General features: G+C 38.0%; 1 protein-coding gene across 10 annotated transcripts in view; it reads right to left on the reverse strand.

The window, feature by feature from the left end:
• LOC110826527 (TNF-receptor-associated factor 6) overlaps nt 1–18,909 on the reverse strand; it is a 68,936-nt gene that overhangs the window by 35,294 nt on the left and 14,733 nt on the right. For 9 of the 10 annotated variants that reach the window (XM_022057248.2, XM_022057249.2, XM_087357625.1 and 6 more), the window contains one exon: nt 15,172–17,787. In XM_022057248.2, the coding sequence (XP_021912940.1) occupies nt 17,451–17,787 (337 nt within the window). In that variant the 3' untranslated portion in view covers nt 15,172–17,450. Of the gene's footprint in view, nt 1–15,171; nt 17,788–18,909 lie in introns of those variants that run through there. The other variant, XM_022057242.2, reaches the window with a different exon arrangement.

Consider the following 18,909-nt stretch of genomic DNA (forward strand, 5'->3'; position numbering starts at 1 on the left):
TTTACCGACGTTTCAGAGTTGATTTCTGCCTCCAACATCGCGTCAAACTCATTACCCTGATGACGGAGGCAGTATGACCTCTGAAACGTTGGTTAACATCGACCAGGCTACACAGCGCAACAACCCAGAAGACAGAAATCTTCATACTCTGATGACGGAGGCAGTATGACCTCTGAAACGTTGGTTAACATCGACCAGACTACACAGCGCAACAACCCAGAAGACAGAAATCTTCATACTCTGATGACGGAGGCAGTATGACCTCTGAAACGTTGGTAAACATCGACCAGACCACACAGCGCAAGAACCCAGAAGACAGAAATCTTCATACTCTGATGACGGAGGCAGTATGACCTCTGAAACGTTGGTTAACATCGACCAGACTACACAGCGCAACAACCCAGAAGACAGAAATCTTCATACTCTGATGACGGAGGCAGTATGACCTCTGAAACGTTGGTAAACATCGACCAGACCACACAGCGCAAGAACCCAGAAGACAGAAATCTTCATACTCTGATGACGGAGGCAGTATGACCTCTGAAACGTTGGTTAACATCGACCAGGCTACACAGCGCAACAACCCAGAAGACGGAAATCTTCATACTCTGATGACGGAGGCAGTATGACCTCTGAAACGTTGATAAACATCTACCAGACTACACAGCGCAACAACCCAGAAGACAGAAATCTTCATACTCTGATGACGGAGGCAGTATGACCTCTGAAACGTTGGTAAACATCGACCAGACTACACGGCGCAACAACCCAGAAGACAGAAATCTTCATACTCTGATGACGGAGGCAGTATGACCTCTGAAACGTTGATAAACATCTACCAGACTACACAGCGCAACAACCCAGAAGACAGAAATCTTCATACTCTGATGACGGAGGCAGTATGACCTCTGAAACGTTGGTAAACATCGACCAGACTACACGGCGCAATAACCCAGAAGACATAAATCTTCATACTCATCGCCCTGATGATGGAGGCAGTATGACCTCTGAAACGTTGGTTAACATCGACCAGACTACACAGCGCAACAACCCAGAAGACAGAAATCTTCATACTCTGATGACGGAGGCAGTATGACCTCTGAAACGTTGATAAACATCTACCAGACTACACAGCGCAACAACCCAGAAGACAGAAATCTTCATACTCTGATGACGGAGGCAGTATGACCTCTGAAACGTTGGTAAACATCGACCAGACTACACGGCGCAATAACCCAGAAGACATAAATCTTCATACTCATCGCCCTGATGATGGAGGCAGTATGACCTCTGAAACGTTGGTTAACATCTACCAGACTACACAGCGCAACAACCCAGAAGACAGAAATCTTCATACTCTGATGACGGAGGCAGTATGACCTCTGAAACGTTGGTAAACATCGACCAGACTACACGGCGCAACAACCCAGAAGACAGAAATCTTCATACTCTGATGACGGAGGCAGTATGACCTCTGAAACGTTGATAAACATCTACCAGACTACACAGCGCAACAACCCAGAAGACAGAAATCTTCATACTCTGATGACGGAGGCAGTATGACCTCTGAAACGTTGGTAAACATCGACCAGACTACACGGCGCAATAACCCAGAAGACATAAATCTTCATACTCATCGCCCTGATGATGGAGGCAGTATGACCTCTGAAACGTTGGTTAACATCGACCAGGCTACACAGCGCAACAACCCAGAAGACGGAAATCTTCATACTCTGATGACGGAGGCAGTATGACCTCTGAAACGTTGATAAACATCTACCAGACTACACAGCGCAACAACCCAGAAGACAGAAATCTTCATACTCTGATGACGGAGGCAGTATGACCTCTGAAACGTTGGTAAACATCGACCAGACTACACGGCGCAACAACCCAGAAGACAGAAATCTTCATACTCTGATGACGGAGGCAGTATGACCTCTGAAACGTTGATAAACATCTACCAGACTACACAGCGCAACAACCCAGAAGACAGAAATCTTCATACTCTGATGACGGAGGCAGTATGACCTCTGAAACGTTGGTAAACATCGACCAGACTACACGGCGCAACAACCCAGAAGACAGAAATCTTCATACTCTGATGACGGAGGCAGTATGACCTCTGAAACGTTGATAAACATCTACCAGACTACACAGCGCAACAACCCAGAAGACAGAAATCTTCATACTCATCGCCCTGATGACGGAGGCAGTATGACCTCTGAAACGTTGGTTAACATCGACCAGACTACACAGCGCAACAACCCAGAAGACAGCCATCTTAAAAAAAACCATTACTGAAATCTTAAATTCTAACAAAGGTTTCACGTCTGTAATAAAACTTATTAAGTTAAAACAGAGGCATTAGATTACATACGAACAGTAGATTATTACCATAAGTGTGGGATTTGCTGATAGAAACATCAGTAAAATTTGTATTTCGGAGCTGCAGATATTAAGCCGATGAAATTCGAGACTATTAGAAAAACTCGCCAGTGAATCACAGTATAGTCTAATTCATATTCTTACAACCTTTTTCCTCTCTCCTGCATACAATGTATATGCTAATAAAAGCAAATATTTTTAAAATAACTTTCTTCGTTTGACAAAAATTCCTGCAACCCTACAGCCTTCAGCAGTGATTTTACTCCGACAGAGATGGCAGCACATGACACAACATTTTGGCTGTGGTTGTAAGAAAACTTACGAGGGCACACGTAAAAGCTAATTTGGATTGTGGCCTTCTAGGTTAAGACACCGTGTAATGTTGAGCATGTTTATAAATGTTTCGAAGAAATATATCGATCCCTTCTTCAGGGTACGACTTCTGTCCTAGTTATCGAGGCGGTATTTTCTTTCAGATACATTGGTAAACATCTAACCATCTATAAGACAACATTCACTGCGTCTTAACTCAGAAGGCCACAACTCAAAATTTCCTAATGTAAGAACATCGTTGAAACGTCCAGAATATGTGCAGATCGTGTAATGCAATTATTCTATAAAACGAGATCGTAACGTGACGAACAAGCGACGTATATTTCTTGTCTTCTCACATACGTAAATAGAGAGAGAAGGCGAAGAACTTATAACTTTATTTTTATTTAGATAAGTTTACAATTTATTATTGGTCTCTCACGTCGTGTTAATTCACAACATGCTTTTCACAGGCGTCTAATTAATACTGAGAGGTATCTCACGGAATTATTATTAAGATAGTGTAATTGCGTCATATTGTGAATATTATAACAATTATTTATTTTAATCCGTCTGATCACAATATAATTTTATTTAAAATTTCTTATAATTAAGATAATAAAATATCATTCATGTTCCATATCGATTGATCGATTTACATTTCGGAACATTTACACAACATGTTTCGGTTTTTATAAAACCATCATCAGGTGTAAAATATATCTAAGAACTTAAAACTCAATTATGATTTCTGTAGTTTTTTGGTGATGTTTCATTACGTTTGTTTTTCCATTTTTTGGGCGAATGTGTTGTTTTTCTTAAATGTTATTAGATGTACATATCGGCCGAAGATGTAGGACTGAGTGTCCCGATATGTCCAGAAGTACTAGTGTCTTCGAATAGGTGTGGGTCAACATTTAAGAAAAACAACACCTTCGCCCAAAAAATGGAAAAACAAACGTAATGAAACATCACCAAAAAACTACAGAAATCATAATTGAGTTTTAAGTTCTTAGCTATATTTTACACCTGATGATGGTTTTATAAAAACCGAAACATGTTGTGTAAATGTTCCGAAATGTAAATCGATCAATCGATATGGAACATGAATGATATTTTATTATCTTAATTATAAGAAATTTTAAATAAAATTATATTGTGATCACACGGATTAAAATGAATAATTGGAATTATTATTGTTATTCGACTCCATTTTTATCTTACGATAGTGTCTCATACTCTTTTACTGCATAAGATCCATGATTTTTGACTATCTCCACTTTACGTTAAGCGGTTTCAAAGCTGCTTGTCAGCTAGATCAGCGATACGCAAACTTTTCTTCGTGAGCCAGCATTTCAAAACCCTTCCACCTTGTCAATTAGGGGCAAATGTATTGGGCCGCAAATTTTATTGCAGATATCTTCAAGCTGATATTGATTCGGTACAAGAGTGAAGCTGTGAAAACTATATGGAATTTAGCACTCACAAACTAAAATAACATATCCCATACACAAGATCAACCATAGCCGTTGTAATTACCATGTAACTGATATTTCAATTTTGCGTATTGACTGTTTAAAAGGTCTTGGTGTTATGTTAGACAAATCTAATTTTCGTAGTCTCGTACACTAACGACATTGGGGTTTATCTTCTTTAGAGAGTTTGTTTTATGTAATGCTTTACTTAAGTCAAAAGCCAGAGTATGCGTCGGTTGTATGGAATAATTTTATATTGCTTTTGACTCTAATAAATGACTAAATACATAAACAAATTTCGTCAATTTGTGTCATTTTTTCTGTTTGCAAGTTCACGCAATTATGATTTGATTTTGAATTGTTTACGCTTTAGAACACTTTATTTCCAGACAACGACATTAGACGCTTTATTTCTTGTATTTTAAGAGCAAAATAGTATGTACTTCCATTATAGACACAACATTCGTGTGTCTACAAGAAAAAAAGATAATTTTGTATTTTGGCGTTAAGACATACTTCTGCTAGGTGCTCAAATGACATGCAGATTCCTGTACATTAACATAACATTGTGATTTGTTTATGTAACTCCCCACAATGCCACTAGGTAGCCCCAACACCTGTGTCCATCCAGTAAACAGTATGACGAGAAGTGCAACATGTGTGCTATATATCACGCAATCGATTGAAGGGGGTTGAGTGAATAGTGCTGCCATCTCTATGGTAATAATGAAACACTGTTACTAGGCTACTATGACTCAGTCACTCTTCTCGATATTAACTGACCGAAATTACCAGAAATTTGCCGACGTTTAAGAGGAGTTCCCTGCTTCCATAATCACAGCTTTCTCTTCTTAAACGTCGGACAACATCTACCACGCCACAAGTCACAACATTCCAAAACACAGCAATTTTTATACTCATCGCTGTGAGAACCTGAAATCTTATACAGTACAATAAATAACGTAGTAAGGGAGGGGTAATGTTTTTCCGGACTGTCATTAAGTGCTCAGTAAATTTCCTATTATGAAAACCGCAGGTGTATTCTGGTCTTCATAAAACCTTCCATTGGATCCTTTCCTGTGTCATTTTATTTTTCTTTAAAACTCCATTCTACTCACTGTTCCAAGAATCATATAAGTTAAAATACGCAAATGTACATGTTTACCTCTTGTATTCTGTGGGAATTGGTCTTGGTCTCTCACGCTGAGGGAATAACAATGAGGAATTTAATAATTTATACACCTCAGATATTGTTAGGATGAATCAATCAAAGAGGGAGAGATGAGTGGGGTATGTGCCCATCGAGAGATGAGAAATAAGGCAACATTTCAGTCAGAAAATGTTGGTGCAAGAGATCTCTCATGATACCAGGAGACTTTTGGAAGAATAATATAAAAATTAATGTTCGAGAAACAGGGTGTGAGACTGCAAACTGGATTTAATTGGAGCAGAATATTGTCTAATGGATGGATTTTATGAATACTATGATAAACCAAGGGGTTGCATATAACTAAGTTTTTTGACTAAGTAGGATTTGAGGTTTTCACGGCGGTGTGTACGAAAATTGCTGACTTTCGGGTTTTTGCGCCGTGTAGTCTGGTAGAAGTATACCGACGTTTCAGAGGTCCTTGCTGCATCCATCAACATGGGCGACTATCGCAAGGATCTCTTAAACATCGGGAAACTTCTACCAGACTACACGGCTCAACAAATCAGAAGTTTTTGACTAGCTGAACGACGACCAGCTACTGACAAGATATTGGCTCTATGACGTTGGTCTACTCATTACCAATTTTTCAAGAGTTCCATTCACTATTACAGTTCCTGCATGTTCTATTACTTCCTGCCAACTTCAAAATAAAAACCAATGAATGGACATCAATAAGTCTCTCTTTATGTAATTTTCACTATTCACCTATTACGTAATTTCTGTTGTGCAGAGATATTCTCATAATCGTACTGATTCACAATCTTAAAACCTCTTACGACTTAATTAACTTAATGTATCCTTTCATCCTTTACGTTTGAACCGAATACGTCAATATACACCCACTGACGACGACTCCATTGTGCCGAAACACGTTTGGCAAGATAAAGTAAATAAACATTCAATAATAATGTTAAAAATAGTTAGTGGATGCAACTATTGTAAATAGTGTTTCAGAATTTAAACATTTGAGAGTTTCAGAGCGGTTGGATTTCGGATTGTGAAACCGCGAATTTTTGTACGTGGAAGAGTCGGAAAGACACCATTCTGTTTTACGCTTTTTTCTTTATTCAGGGCAAGAGGCCAAGTTTCTCATCCATACAAAACAACTGCTAAAAGTATGTATGCAAATATACAATTAAATAGTTTTATGCAAAAACCTATCAGCGTCGTTAAATGAACCACAAATAAATGAATTAATATAAAGATTATAAAAACTATGGGAAGAATGCATATAACTTGCCGTTTCTACACAGATGACAAAACTTCTGGAACTACCTGTAATTATGCTTACGTATCGTATGACATGGGGTAGTTTTAAGACTTCAATAAGATTATTTAGAAGGCGCAGTAATCCCAACTTGGGTCTAAAATGTATATGTATTACGGAAACTTGTGTCAGTATACGAAATCAAGGTACAGTCGCTAACAGTACATTTTACAAGGGTAAATCTCGGAGTTTCGTTCGTACGTTCTTCAAAGATCTAGAAGTACACACTAGCGATGTGTCGCGTGAGTCCGTGGTGATGGTTCTGAAGCCTGTGATGTGAACGGTTTAGGAAATATTATTACTACAATTAAAACTTAACAAGTGATGTACATTGGCCAATCAGAGACACTACTTCAATTTAGGATCTCAGACTTATTAAATATTCAACTGACAAAAGTTCATCCACTACTTTAATTGGATCAAAGGGTCCAGTATCGTGTAGTTACAGGCGGAACTAATATAACCTTATTTCCTACTACAGAGATTTATAATCCTGCAAATCTTTGAGATGATATCAAGTATGCTTATTTAAAGTGTACATCATTTTACAACATAATCTAACTCATACGGTAGCAGACAGATAGTAATACAGTCGAATCCCACCCTGCCTTGCTTTTTTATGACTCTTGCAATTATACAAAATGTAACAAAAGTTACTATAATTACATTATTATACGTGTATGTACGTATACGCATGTACACTTATAAATGTGTGGGAAGACCTCTGTAAGTACAGATTCTGTCGACGTGAAAATTGTTGGATATAACCTCAAAGATTTACAGAGTCGCCATGTCTGTAAATGTTGACTTACATAAAATATTTCATACAAAAATGTAAATACATTCATTTATGATCTATCGCCATGCTAAATTTCAGGTGTCTATTTATTAATTTTCGCTATCAAATACTAAGATGAAGAAACCTCAGTATTTCCATGTCCTTTCCCATATTTCACGAATGAATTGCCTTAACAGAAATTGTAATTTTTTATATATGTAACTGTGTCTCCTTTACCATTTTAGCAGCCGAAATGTTAATTCATTTTTGTTTCCTACAAACTGTGGTGTTGTGCCCTTCTGCCTCTCACATACCAACCGCATCCTATCAAGTGCCCACACCTTAACAAGACTAGGCTATAGCGTGTTCTGAAAAACTGACACCTCTCCACAGCAGGAAATTGCTGGATCGGTTAGGTATTCATCATTAACTGATTTGACCCTACATGGTTAAGAGTCTTTCGTGAACTGAACTTACAATTGGCGTACCGACAAATTATAAGGTTTAATTGTCCGTAATTCGCGAATTATAATATATTGTCGAAAAGACATTGACAGATATTCAACACGAACTTCCGAAAGGTGGCAGAAATATTTATTTACTGACAAATAATCTCGTGCTGGTAAAGAAAGATTAATATTTTGTAACATTTTAGGTTATCACGGCGGTGAGAACAAAGTTGAGTCTCCTAGAATGATGCGCTGTGTGGTCTCGAATAAATTGAATGACGTTTCATTAATCGCCCTGATGATGGCAGTAAGAACATCTGAAACGTCGGCCAATTTATACGAGACTGCGGGGCACAACATCCCAGATGACAGTCAACTTCCAAGGAAATGTTTACGATAGAGAAATCTCGTCTCTAGAATTTAAATTGGCTCGGAATCCACCACAAGACAAGTGTTAATTTTGGTGCGTCTCGGAGACACCAGAGCACAACGTTCAGCAGAGGAAAAACGGAGTGAAACACCCTGAAGACTGAGGCGACACTTTCTTGAAAAATGTCGGCAAACATCTGCGACTCAGACCACATTCGACACTTCCACAGCAGTCAAAGCCTCAAAACTCAAACTGTCAGTTGTTCACCCGTAAAAACAGGATACACTAACCGATCGTTCTTTCAAACAGAACGTTAAAACCTACGGATAAGCACCATTAAAGAGACCTAGACGCTGTAACACGTTTGACAAATGTGACGAATGCCAGACGTTAAGAAATTCGGGTGACTGAGCTGTACTGTCGGCAGAAAAGATGTCACCAGTTACAAGTGGAAATAATTTTCTTGGGTAACAGATGTGCGGAAATTCTGCGTGCATTTTCAAGTATTTGTTTCGAAATATCCGAATTAGTTTTATACAATCACTTAGTACCTTTAGGTTATAATTTTTTTTCTCAAAATCTCATAACTTCAAACCAGGAAATCGTCTGGACATCTGAAAAAAGTCCGCGTCATTTCGCGTCCTCCTGCGACTCAGCCTTCGGATAATTCCTCGAGACAAGAAGCCCCTGGAATTCCGTGCCAATAGCAGTGGGGCTGTGCAGCCCTCCAAATGTAGCTACAAGATTAACATAAAACCGGAAGGACCGACGATACGAGCCCACTGCAGTGCCTGTATTCAGAAGGTTCGGGAGTCGAGGTCGCCGAGGATCATTTGCCGCAGGTAACGTAGGGAATTTGCCATTTGCTTCTGTATCGCGCCATTTTGTGACAGGCTTATAAGTAAAAGAAGCTGAAGGCGAGTCATACGCAGAGGAAAGTAGTTTCATGAAATTGATTTCACAAAACTGGAAACTACGGTTTCATCTTAATATACAGCTCTTTTCAATTGGTAACACAGATATGCGGTTCTCCCGTGTGAAAGTAAAGATGGCCTCTCACTTCGAGAAGAGAACATAAATTACAAGCGACTGAAGATCAAGTGGACTACATACGAGCTAGAAAATTCGTGATTCGCACAGTATTTCACGGAAAGTGAAACCTGTGAACCTGAGATGGAATTGGCGGATGATGCAGGTCAGTCAGGGAGACTCAGTAACCAAGAAATGCATACAGAATCCTGAATAGGAAAACTGCAAGAGATAGGAACTAAGTGAGATCGCAGTGAAACCGGTTGTGATAAGATGCGAGCGCAAATGATTAAGGATCATGTTCAACGGCGAACCATTGTTACTTAGTAATGAGATATAATGGAGACTCTTGTAAATTTATACAACAACATGGCGGAGGTACATGTAAATCATTTAAGCACCAATAATACTTAATAAAATATGTAAATTGAAAATCCAGCCAAATTTCCTCAAAGGCTTGTATATAAATAAACTATATTTTACTATAAGCGAATATTGAGTGAAGGTAATCGTTTGTTCCAATATTTATCTTCATAGTTGTAAGTTAATAAGAATTTCGTTGAAGGTGGACGGACAGATGGCACACTATGGGTGAGTAATTACTATTTAGGACACAGCGACGGTCATGTTGAACGCCCTGTCGGGAATCGAATCCCTGACGTCACTTACGTATAGCTTAGGCCAAAAATAATTCCTGCAAGAAGAGGGAGGTATTTTCATTTCAGGACCAGGAATAGAAGGTAAGCAAGCTGACGGCCACCACGACCGTAGTCCAGGGCGGGCCATCGCTGCTTCTTAGTGTTGAAGCGGCAAAGTTTGAAGACAATGACGTCAAATGCAGACGGCGTAGCCTGAACGTAAGGGACCTTGGGCCAATCCCATAAATTTAAGATAAAGAGTAAGCCTCTCTAGAAAATTCTAAATATTACGTAGTACAAACGTCAGGCGGAATACGAAATTATTCGGGCCAAGTATTAAAACTAGGACTACCACATAATTACTGTCTCAGAGCAAAAATCAGCAGCGAATTCCTGTGAAGACGATAATGAACTTCAGTGTCCCATAAAATGCGGCACATTTTACTAGCTAAGCAATTACCATCTTCTCACGAAGGATTCTGATCCTCTGAGTTGCAATTTCTCAGGAATGAAACGAAATGAGTGTGATGCTACGTCGAACGAGCACAATCACACATTCGTATATGACAGCGCCGACCTCCAGCTAAAACTTTTCATCTCATTTTTCGGTATCATAACAATCGACGTCATAGTCAAGCCTCCACAAATTTAAGATATACTTCAAACAGCTAGGTGCAAGTATACAGAGTGATTTTGAATTAGAAACAAAGGTTTGTGTACTAATTCACAGAAAACGCTCGATATAAAAAATAAAAAATCCTCTACACAGACCGTACAAAAGCCATACGAATTTAGAGCTATCTGCATCTTAAAGCTACGACATCTAGCCCCTAAAGTTTTTGTAACAGCTCATTTTCATAAAATATGGGTTTCACGTATGATGCATTTGAAGAACTAGCAATACTTGCAGAAGAATTAGAAGAGAGACTGTGCACTATGACATCATCAGTAATAAGAATTGTCAAATTATTTCATATAAAGTGAAGAAAATAAACCATGTAGCACTGCAGTGTCTGCTTTTAACCAACTTTTACATTAAATTCACCTGAGACTGCCTCATTTTGGCAGAATTCATAGGGAGGACTCCATTACCAAGGGGGAGGAGGATTCATGTCAGCAAAGTAAATAAGACCAAAGTTCTGTACTTCTGCTGTTTTTAAGAAATTCATCATCTAGGAAAAAATGAAATATTAAAGTAATACTAATGAAAACTGAATTTTGGATGAAGGTTTCCGTCTTCTGGGTTATTGCGCTGTGTAGTCATACTGCCTCCGTCATCAGGGCGATCGCCCTGATGACGGAGGCAGTATGACCTCTGAAACGTTGGTAAACATCGACCAGACTACACAGCGCAATAACCCAGAAGACGGAAACCTTCATACTCACCGCTGTGAGAACCTCAAGTCTTACATGAATTTTGGATCTTCAAAATTAAAGTTGGTTAATAGACACCCTCGTCTAAAGCAATTGATATTATTTTAATTAAAAAATATAATTTCACGTCCACAATATAATATCATTTTCACAAGACCACTTATTGTGCAAATTTATAATTGAGGGTTTTGCTCATACTGAAAATATATGAACTTATAGCTCATTTAATTTTCAACCTCTCTGTTTCAGGTGGAAATATCAGTTTCTTTATGTATGCTGTACAAGTTTCGTTAACAGTTCATTCATTTAATAGTGCGGAGCTACAATTCAGTATCGAAGGCAACAGCCTGATACCATGATTCACACAAATTTCCTTCAAAACCGGAACTTCGTGCCGTAACACCCCAGCTTATAGGAGGACCATTTCCTTGCAGTGGCAAGTCAGAACTCCTCACCGCAGCTGCTGGACACTGCACAAGATTAGCGATATAAAACTCTTGTGCGTGTGACAGCAGCTATGGTTGGGACTCGCTTCGTCTATGCCAGCGGTGTGTAATGACAGCCGTACTCAGGCCAAGAGTGAAATATGTCCTGAAGAAGGCATCCTTCATTAGAATATCAGGTCACGGTAATGTAAGTTCTCACTGAATACGACTACCCACCACGACAGGCCTACATGTAGTTAGTTGAACATTTTCGTCTACTTGAATATTAATGATTACATAATTTAACGTAAATAAATGTCTAATAAAAAAACTGAAAACATCTCTCAAAAATGGAAGTGACACATGGATGTTAAATAAAAGAGAAACAATGTTTGGAAGCAGCGCAGATGATATTCTTAAGGCCATTACTAGGATATACAAAATTAGACGTAAAGAAATATTGAAAGTACAAAACACAGAACAAGAAATTCAAATACGAGAAACCAGAAACAGCGGAAAGATCGCTTTGAAAGGATGCAAGAAGACATACTACCAAAATTAGCACTTAAATGCCACTCAGTCGGAAAATGAAACAGAGGTAATAGAACGAAAAGGTGGAAAGACGTTCTTGGAAGAGAGTTAAAGAATTCTGGCTTAATAAGCCTAATTAACATGAGTTCAAAGAGAAGATATATTTTAATATAGCCTATGATTACGCATAATTTCAAGCAGGCCTACTGAAAGATGTCAGGTTTGAAGATTCTAAGGCTACCCCCATTCCTCCCACAGACCCACACAAAGTATTTCATATAAAAGCTGCAGACCTACACACATTCACGAGACACAATACGAATACTTTCCATGGCCAACATTTTGACTTACTAATTTTGCACAAAAGCTAAACGGATCTACGTTCTTCCTTAATAATTCCCGACTGTTCACAGTAATGCTTATGCTCCAAACTGTAAATCAATTGCTAATTAAACTTGAAGCATTTTAATTTTAAACTAACGCATTTCCAGGTTAAGTATGAAAACCGTTTGCCTCCGAGGCTAAGTGGAGACAATCAGCCACACTCATCTAATAGTTACGAAATGATGCCGGTGCACAATTATAAACCAAGATAACCCAAACACTGAAATAAGTGGCTATTAATTGGATAACCGTGGTTCAATTCCCAGTATGGGTCTTTCTCTGTATTCAGAACAGGTTTGGAGCACACAAACTTCTCAACCGGCAGAATCTCTTCCTGAACAAAGAATAAATTAAACATGAAGCTGACTGCTACCTCCCTCTATCTCTTAGGATTAAAATGCATGGATTTCATTCCTTCATGGCATGGGATAAACAGCTGTACAGTACAGACATTCTTTAGTACAAAATCAAATTCTAGTTTTGGGTTTCAGGAAGCTTAATTAAAGTACACATTGAATCCAATTCATTCACTTCTTAACTCCCTGCAACAATTTTCCTTGAGCAATTACAGTTGCTCAGTTAGTCAAGAAATTTCCTTCATTTACGGAACCTCGTCATTGCGTTCGCAAAAACCTACCAACAGACCCTTCTCTGAGCCAGACGAATCCTGTCAACATCCCAACCTTATCCTTAAGATCTGTATCATCCTAGATACATTTACATCTTCCAAGCTGTCTCTCCCCTTACTGATCCCTGACCAAGATATTGCACACACTTCCCATCCTCCTCATGTTCGCTAAATTGTCAGATTATTCTATGAGACCACTACACATCAATAAATCGCTAATTCTTCTGTCAGAATGCGCCAGCAGATTTTTAGGAGGAGAGAAGTGACTATATTATCACGTAACCTAAGTTGCCCATGTGCTATGGCTTACGCACAATTAAGCTGGTTGTAAGTCAGACTAGTTTTCTACTAGACTGTTCACTCAGCCAGCAGCCTCATAGTATGCGGATTTAATTCCCTATTCCCATAGAATAAAAGTCAATAACACGCATGATTCCCTTTGCACATTTCAAACAATTCCTGGGAAAGTACGTCTGACAAGCTGGGAAAGTACGTCTGTAGTTGGTATATTATGGACAGGAAACTCTCAACATTTTCAATAAACAGCATCACAACACTTGTCAAAAGAACAAAATGTTCCTACAAAAAACACTCTGATCATTCACACACAACGTCATCTCGAGACTCACTTCAGTGTTGTCGTAAATTTTTAAAATGTCAGGTGACAAAATATCATTCTGTATACCGATCTACAAAAATAAATATCTATGCGCAAGTCAGAAATAAAAACTTCTGAAATGAAAATTAAAGGGTAGTATAAGTATCAGGACAAACACAAATCATGGACAGACTAAGTGCATTTCTGTGCTAAACGTGGTATAAAGACGTAAAGCTCTGAACCAGGAATAGACAACATTTAAGCAGCCTCAGGTTGGTCTACATTTATTATTACAGCCACGGACCGTGATTCTGTAGCTGAAAGAAATGAAGAAAGTCTGAATGCAATGATTAACTAAAAATGCAGGAAAGGGTAATTTCAAATTTCTAACTCAGGAAGACATTCTCTTTACAATCATGCCCTCTGAAAGAATAAACATAAAACTGGTAATCAGCCTGAAGAAACAACTCACAAACAGGTATAAAATTTATCAGTTCCTAATGCATTACCAGATACTGCTAAATGTGCATGTTCCCCAGATTTACACAAAGATAATGGGAGGAATAAGAAACATTTGTTGTGGAAGAATTTAGTGTCAGTGGAACTGCAAATAAAATATTTCAAAGAGAAACACTTCCCTGCCTCATGAAGTCACAGAATTGAAAAATCCATACACATTTATCTCTCATTTGCTTAATTTATCAATGAGAACAACAGAACAGATCACGCTTTATAACATTGTAATGAACCCAAATAAGCCATTTCAAGCCACTCTATAAGACGTAAAAGTACTTAGGGGTTTGTAAAATTCCCTCTGCAGTCCCTATGAAAAAGGTGAGACACATTTTAAATAGTGAAGCTGGTGTATCTACAGCAATTGAAACAAAGAGCCTGCATCGTTTTGAGAAAATAAGGAAACACCTCCATCTTCACGACAATTCCAGTATAACAAATCACGACCAGCTATATCAGTGACGCACAACCGGTGTTCCGTGGCATAATGAGACAGTTTATCTTGTTTTCTGATCTGTCTCAGTTTTAATTTTCTTCATTATGGTTGGGCAGACTAGATCTACTTTTATTTCTACTCTATGTATTTTTCTGCAAAGAGAGGCAAAAGTAATTGGGAACCACATAGCAAGATGTTTAGCTTCATTTTAAATTTAAAAATTTTCTCTGCTCACATCCAGTTCTTGTAAATGACGGTCATATTCCATAAAAATATTTCATACGCAGCAGGATTTTTGGGTCACGGGAAAGTGATTTAGATATTGTTAAATAATTACATATAATCTAGATATAAAAACATGACAAAGTATCTTTAAGTTTTAATGATTAAACAATATGTATAAATATATTTTAGTTTATTTAAAATAATGAATATATTTAAAATAAGTGACAATAATAAAGATATATAATTAAGAACAAATAGAACATTTTTCAGTTGGGGTCGATTTGTAAGAAGTTGTCGCGGCCAGTCAATGCCATACACACAGAATACACAAAATGGGGTCGGTGTGCCACCATGGCATTTTGACAATATTTAGCGCGCCACTGGTGTAGAAAGGTTGCACAACACTGAGCTATATCAATTACATCATGTATCTAAGCTACGTAAATCAAAGTTTGGTACCATACCAATGAAAGAAAGGCTAAGCACTGATAAGTGCTATCAAAGCAAGACATCACCCGAAGCAGCACATACCTCACAAACCACCTAGGTACGTAAAATTTGCATACTGTGTAGTGTATTAGATATAAAATAAGTAAACATACAACTTTTAACACCATAAAAAAGACACTTGCCATATGCGTTTCAACCTCAAGAGGTCATCATCAGTGGCCTCAGGGAAATTAATTCATTTAAACAAATGGTTTAGAAATAAATAATGAATAGGGTATTTAACAAAAGTATTTCAAGCGACACTGCACTAGATGTTATTCAGATCAATAGCTAAGTGCAGAGTTCAACTCCTGTGAATAACATCTAGTGCAGTGTCGCTTGAAATACTTTTGTTAAATACCCTATTCATTATTTATTTCTAAACCATTTTGGTTAAATGAATTAATTTCCCTGAGGCCACTGATGATGACCTCTAGAGGTTGAAACGCGTATGGCAAGTGTCTTTTTTATGGTGTTAAAAGTTGTATGTTTGCTTATTTCACACCTAGGTACAGCTAAAAATGTTTTTAAGTGGAATGTCATGCTACTGCCATGATTTAGAAATATAAACTGGTCGAGATAGAGCTCTCGAAAATTGTAGCCTGAAACTCTATCATTTCAATTCAACTGGACAAAACTCTGTGTTAGTTCATCAAGTGATGGGGAAGAGAGGGTGACCGAGTAATGATGATCTAGAAAGAATGCTAACTGCAAAGACCTGCAATCAATTTGATTCAACTGACCACTTGCCTGACCTGCTAGACAAAAAGCAAAGATGTATCTCGGTTGCAAAGAATTCACACCGCATACAGTGAAATGTGTGATATTCCACTCTGTCTGAAGAAAAGTGGCAAACACTACAAACACGTTCACACAAGAAATTGAAGAATTCCAGTTGTTTCACAGACCACCACGACTGAGTACTTAAAATTGGAGTAAAATATTTACTTTTTATATAATATTATCATCATCACTGTTACAGATATTTGCTTTGTTTTACGACAGTTTGATTTATTATTTCATGTTTGAAATGTTGAGTTTGATTTCCATTTCTATAGATAAGTGAATTCGCAGTTTTATGGCTTGAAGAGGATATTTTATGGCACGTCAGCTTGCTATAGAAAAAATCATTATACTCTAAATAAAAAAATAAGTAATAAAATAGAAATACAGACTGAACTTGATCCCAGTGCACAGTGTACCCTTTTAGCAAAAATTAATAATTCAATAAAAATATAAAATCACACTGAAACTTTTTGTATTATTTTTTCATGGATCACAGTCCTGCACAACTGCTTAAAAATACTATTTTCATTTAAAACAAAAACAAAAATCATGTATTGTAGGGTTAAAACCCATATGTTTCAAGGTCTGTCAGAAACCATAGCACTGGCAAATATTTCTGGTTGGACGATTTCTGACCTAGAAAATTGCTACCTTCTGGATTGTAGCACTGTGTAGTGTGGTATAAGTTTACTAACATTTCATAGGTTACTGCTACTTCCATTATGAGAGTAAAAGACACTACAACCCACAAGTCAGTCACAATGAACTATCAGAATAACATCTTACTCTTTCAATTCATTATCATCGTACTTTACGTTGTAACAGCAATAAGCTTTGAAAAGTTGTCTTTATACATGCCAATATCACTACAAACCTGCAGTGTGTCTCTTATTCAACAAGGCATGCAATAACCTTTGTAAAGACATTACTGTCAGTAACTTGTTTTCATGTGTTAAAATAAAAACTAAACCAATAGAGCAGCTGTATATGAAGGGATATAAAGGCACCATACTGGCATATGAATTAAATAAAATCTTTAGTTTCCAAGGGCACTGACTATCCCTCACATGCAGGTTCTTCAAACTATCAAACAATAAAATAAAGAATACTGACCTGAAAAGAAACCAGGCCATACACTTTCCACGTCATACACTGAGAATATGCAGTTTGATCAGAATGCTGTCATCAGGAGTCACAAATCCCTGAGTAGATATTAACAGATCATGCACAGACACAAACTCGGTATATCCGAATCCAAGTAGGTTCATGTCCCTCAGCGGACGCTTAAAAGCATGTAGTTCTGGACGTGACATCACCGTGTCACAAATATGTCGACTAGAGTCCGTGGCATTCACAAGCATAAAAGTGATACGTCCAGTGAACGGCCAAGAAAGAGAATCATCGTGACCTGTCCGCATGAGGTGTATGTGAAGGGCGATGTGAGAATGGTCATTTGGAGAAAGATTCAACCGCGCACAAAACCTGTACACATAAACACTGTGATAGTATAACTTGGTAACACTTTTTATATAAGTATTTCACTGCTGCATAACACAAATACACTTATATACAGTAATTTTAATATCATACAGTGAAATGTCATTTTAACGAAAGCTGGCACATAACGAAATATTTGGTAAAACGGATTTTTCTTCTGGCACCCCACCAATTTAATGCACATATTTATGTAAAAATGTTTCACTTTAACGAATACCACTGTAACGAAAATCCATCACCCTACGAAAAAATGTAATCTGAAAACGAAATTTGTAAAATTAAAATCATTAAGCAATGTGACGCAAAGTTTAAAAAATTCGCCTAGGCATATGCGAGACAGAGACGGGGCGGAAGAGAAAGTATCGCAAAGAAATGTTCATTACGGAAAAGCACAAGAACGTACACAGTGGTCTCGGCCATGGTGTTTCATGGGAGAAACCCCATGAATAAAAAAAACATCCCCGTCTCAACCGTAACCCAAGAAACGCATTCCACCCTACTTGCTACCGCGGTACACCGTCACTTAGTCAATCGCTAAACTAGCCGCACAGCCAAAACTGAAACCGTGTTTAGACGTGATCAACTGGCTTGCGTTTCGATTTGACTCTAGCACAAATGGCGCGTTTTCACTGCCCGATTAGAGTCGAACGACACCGTGTATCGATACGATCAATCTCCGAGCGTTTCGATTCAACTGAAATAAAAACTCTCGTTCGCATTCTAAACTCATTTAATTATCCTGTGGATTATTTGTGTATTTAGCTGTTAGTTATAGAAATTAGTATCAACTGCATTACAAGAATAACAGAGGAAATTAACTTCACAATAACTGCAAGCAATTTAAAAAAACTAAAAATGTACGGTACATAACCACATCCACCAGCTCAATCTTTCCTGACGACTGCTAGAGCTATCTAGTACACACATGGGTGACAAAGGGCCGCTGAATTTTGCTTACGAAACATCTCGTTCATGTTAAAATAGTTCTTTTACATGCCGTAAATCTACAACATGGGACCGCCGGCTTTACTTCCCCTCCAACGGATATTATGCTACGGATTTTTATCACCCTTAAAAATCCATCGAACTCAGCCAGGTTTGAACCCG

This window comes from Zootermopsis nevadensis, unplaced genomic scaffold (assembly GCF_977971745.1).
Source record: "Zootermopsis nevadensis isolate Lab colony 2312 unplaced genomic scaffold, Znev_1.0 Znev_ptg000028l, whole genome shotgun sequence".
NCBI classification, from domain to species: domain Eukaryota; kingdom Metazoa; phylum Arthropoda; class Insecta; order Blattodea; family Termopsidae; genus Zootermopsis; species Zootermopsis nevadensis.